Source organism: Solanum pennellii, chromosome 3 (assembly GCF_001406875.1).
Source record: "Solanum pennellii chromosome 3, SPENNV200".
Lineage (NCBI taxonomy): Eukaryota > Viridiplantae > Streptophyta > Magnoliopsida > Solanales > Solanaceae > Solanum > Solanum pennellii.
The window spans coordinates 6,000,372-6,005,128 of NC_028639.1; the positions used below are offsets into that span (position 1 = coordinate 6,000,372).

Genomic DNA, 4,757 nt, shown 5'->3' on the forward strand with positions numbered 1-4,757 from the left:
AATATTTGCCTATTCAAATTAAATTTAGATTTTTACTATAGTTGGTTCACTTATAATGCTTCTTTTCGGTATTTAACTAAAGTTAAAATTTTGTATTTGATTAACATTAGTGAACATGAAAAGTTTGAATTTTTCATAGTCTTAATTCATTGAAACATATCTATTCAAATTTTTATATAAATTATATTTGATTTTGACTTTGACTTTGACTATAAAATTTAAAAAATTATGGTGCATAATTGGTATTTTTTTTAATTATCTTCATAATATCTAACCACAATTGGCAATGTTATAATGTGTTTTAAAATATTTACCTTTTTAGCTTAAAATGCCAAATATCTTTAACTATTTTCAATCACATGATTTGGTGATAAATTTATTGTATGGAAGTTTTTGATGTACATATATAGTGCCTCTGTATTCTATTTCTCACAAGTGTCATTTCTTCTTCAAGCAAAAAAAAAAACAAATTCGTCCTTAGATAAACTTTTACTTTATTCTTGTTCTTTAAAATTTTAGCAATGGATAGCAAGAAGACAAGAGTGAGACAAACATTTCCAATTTCAAAAATAGAAAATCAACGTATTAGCGATGTAACATTTTTCAACCGTCGCTCGAGTCTATACAGAATGGCAAACGAACTTGTTGATTTCTGTGATGTTGATATTGGAATAGTACTATTTTCACCATCAAACAACCCTTTCTCCTTTTTTCACCCAACAAGTGAAGCAGTCATTGAACGTTTTTTGAATCCCAATTCACAATTAAGTGAAAAAACTTGCCTAGATGCGGATCAAGCACGAAATAAGGTGAATCAACTCAACAATCGCCTAGATGCTATGGAGAAAAGGATTGAGCAAATAGAAGAAACTGAATATGCTCAAACACTGATTCAACTTAGTCAAACGGAAGAAAATGGCGAAAGAAGTAAGTGGAAATCGATTGATAAATTAAATGCAAATGAAATACCAACATTTGAAGCATGGTTAAGAACCACCGTCTCTAAAATGAATTATCGTTTGGAGAAGTTGGAAAATGAGGCTTTATCTTTGAAAAATGCACCTGAAACTTCATAAATATCACCCAAGTTATTATCATTTCAAATTAATATTATTTTAGAATTTTGCAATATGCTTTTTTTTATGTTTTGTTTTAGTTTGTTTCAGTAATGCTACAAGTATGTATTTTGTTATGATTTTCTATATTAATATATGTTTTTTCTAAAAATGCTTTAGTATACTTTTTCTCCTTTTATATATTAGTTGTTTTCTAGTTTAAAATATTAAAGAAAGGGATGAATGCGNGATGCAAATAAAAGATGAAAATTATAGAAATGAAATTATTTTTATTAGATTTTTATTTTTTATTATTTCTCGAAATTTAAACTTTTGTATAGAAAAATTCTTGGTAAATAAAATAATTCTTTATTGAATGGTAGTACAAAACATAAATCTCAATTACTAAATCTACAAAATTTCAAATATCAAATGATTAAAAAATGATACTAAAATTCTTAAGAATATCTTGTTATTAGTACTATATAATGTAATATTTTTTTTTTAAAAAAAAATCTTAAATTCATATCAATCTTAATAAGATTAAGTTTAAAGTATTATTAGTGTATACAGTTTTTTACATTATTAGGTAATTTTAAATGAAAAATATAACATTTTTTAAAAATATTATTATGCTTAGATTTTTGTAAAAGAAAGTTAAAAAACATTAATGAACTTGAAAAGTTTTATTTACATTATTAGTTAATTTTGAAATGAAAAAGAGAACATTTTTTAAAAATATTATTATGCTTAGATTTTTCTTAAAAGAAAAGTTAAAAAACATTAGTGAACATGAAAAGTTTGAATTTTTGATTGTCTTACTTCATTGAAACATATCTATTCAAACTTTTATTTAAATTATATTTAATTTTGACTTTGATTTTGACTATAAAATTTAAAAAACTATTGTGTAATTGGTTATTTTTTTTAATTATCTTCATACTATCTAACCACAATTGGCAAGGTAATAATGTATTTTAAAATATTTATCTTTTAAGCTTAAAATGTCAGATATCTTTAACTATTTTCAATCACATGATTTGGTAGTAAATTTATTGTATAGAAGTTTTTGATGTATATATATAGTGCCTCTATATTCTATTTCTCACAAGTGTCATTTCTTCTTCTTCTTCAAGCAAAAAAAAATTATACAAATTCGTCCTTAGATAAACTTTTGTTTTATTCTTGTTCTTTAAAATTTTAGCAATGGAGAGCAAGAAGACAAGAGTACGACAAACAATTCCAATTTCAAAAATAGAAAATCAACGTACTAGCGATGTAGCATTTTTCAACCGTTGCTCGAGTCTATACAGAATGACAAACGAACTTGTTGATTTCTGTGATGTTGATATTGAATAGTACTATTTTCACCTGCAAACAACCCTTTCTCCTTTTTCCACCCAACAAGTGAAGCAGTCATTGAACGTTTTTTGAATCCCAATTCACAATTAAGTGAAAAAACTCGCATAGATGCAGGTCAAGCACGAAATAAGGTGAATCAACTCAACAATCGCCTAGATGCTATGGAGAAAAGGATTGAGCAAATAGAAGAAATTGAATATGCTCAAACACTAGTTCAACTTACTCAAATGGAAGAAAATGGCGAAAGAAGTAAGTGGAAATCAATTGATCAATTAAATGCAAATGAAATACGAACATTTAAAGCATGATTAAGAACCACCGTCTCTAAAATGAATTATCGTTTGGAGAAGTTGAAAAATGAGGCTTTATCTTTGAAAAATGCACCTGAAACTTCATACGTGATATCACCCAAAGTTATTATCATTTCAAATTAATATTATTTTAGAATTTTGCAATATATTTTTTTATATTTTGTTTTAGTTTGTTTCAGTAATACTACAAGTACGTATTTTGTTATGATTTTCTATATTAATATAGGATTTTTCTAAAAATGCTTTATTATACCTTTTCTTCTTTGTATATAAGTTGTTTTTTGATTTAAAATATTAAAGAAAGGAATGGATGAGAATAAAAAAGAGAAATTATAGAAATGAAATCAATTTTTTAGTAGATTGTTTTATTCTTTATTAAATTTCTCCAAATTTAAACTTTTTGGAGAAAAAAAAATTCTTGGTAAAAATATAATTCTTTATTGAAATGGTAGTACAAAACATAAATCTTAATTACTAAGTGTGTAGAATTTCAAATATAAAATGATTAAAAAAATGATATATAAAATTCTTAAGAATATCTTGTTATTAGCGTTATATATTGGAATATGTTTTTAAGAAAAAATCTTAAATTCATATGAATCTTAATAAGATTTTATTTGACTTTCTAATTAGGAAGGTCATTCAATCTGTTCTTTGATATTATTTTTGTGTGAGTTTAAGTTTAATGTACTATTAGTTTATACAATTTTTTACATTATTAGGTAATTCTGAATTGGAAATATAGCAATTTTTTAAATAGTATTATCCTTACTTTGATTTTCTTTAAGAATAATTAAAAAAAAAAGAATTGTTATATATGGAAGAGTAAATAAGTATTAAGGAAATTTGATGTCTACCTATTTCTAAGTTAAAATTTAAATTGTTTTATTAATGTTGATAGTTGATACACTTATAATGACTCTTTTCTATCGTCTAATTATTTTTTATTTATTTAGTATTAGAACATTAAGAAATTTCCAAATTTTTCTATCTACAATTGATATATTGCTCTTGCATACATTGTTATTTTTTTGTTTTTGATTGTTATCAATTATGTTATAAGGTTATTTTTTAACTGAATAAATTTACTATAAATAGATGATATACAATTAATGTGTATTTCTAATAGTTTAGAACTTATGAGTATAAATCATAGATTATTTAAATAATCTAATATTCTTAGAAACACATGGTGTAATTATACCAAAACTTAACCCAATTATTATTTGTCAAGTGTATATGAAAACTTAAAACTAAACACTGATGTAATTTCACCAAAAACAACTTGCCCAATTATTATTTCTCAAGAATATTTCAAAACCTGGAGCTAAACGCTAGCTAAAAGTCTAGTTATACATATTCATAGAACTTTTCTATTATTTTAGATATCGTCAATATTAACTCTCTTCTATTTCATTAAAATACTAGATGGGGAGGACAGGCCCAACGTTATAAATCTGCTCATTGTTGATGATAAATTTTAGCGCATTCTATTGCTGAAAAATATATATCAACCACAAATTATTTCTTGATATGGTTGGAAAGCCCTTGGAGAGATCTTTCTAACACCGCTGAGTTTGCGTGATTTCAATTTGATATGAGTGAGATATGACTTTCGGAAGTTAAGATATTGGATTAAGGATAGTCCAATCCGGATTAGGGAAGGGCAGAGTTGTTTTTTCCTTATTCAATTATTTTATCTTATTTTTAAGTAAAAAATTGGGGTCTAAACTGATTTTATTCAGTTCACGCTTTTAGAAAACAAGTTAGGGTATTGAGAGGAAAAAAAAGAAGAGGATAAAAGAGGAGAAAGGAGAAAAGGAAGCAAGAATGTTCTAGATCGGCGAAATTCGGCTTGCGGAAATCGTCGGGGCTGATCCCTAAAAAGGTATATGAGATCTTTCTATGTTGGGTTCTTCCACTCACACACTAATTTGATTCAATTCAGCAAGTTAGAGTAGCTTGGATGATGAACATTGATATTTTGATGAACAATTACCGAATTCTTGATTGAATGGGTAGTAGCATG

At 25.5% G+C, this 4,757-nt stretch overlaps 1 protein-coding gene across 1 annotated transcript; it reads left to right on the forward strand.

Annotated features, from left to right (window-relative positions):
• The first annotated feature begins 629 nt into the window (after positions 1–629).
• Positions 630–1,076, forward strand: LOC107013130 (agamous-like MADS-box protein AGL29). The gene has a single exon (XM_015213117.1). It carries the CDS (start codon positions 630–632, stop codon positions 1,074–1,076), a length of 447 nt encoding a protein of 148 aa, XP_015068603.1.
• Positions 1,077–4,757: the final 3,681 nt, after the last annotated feature.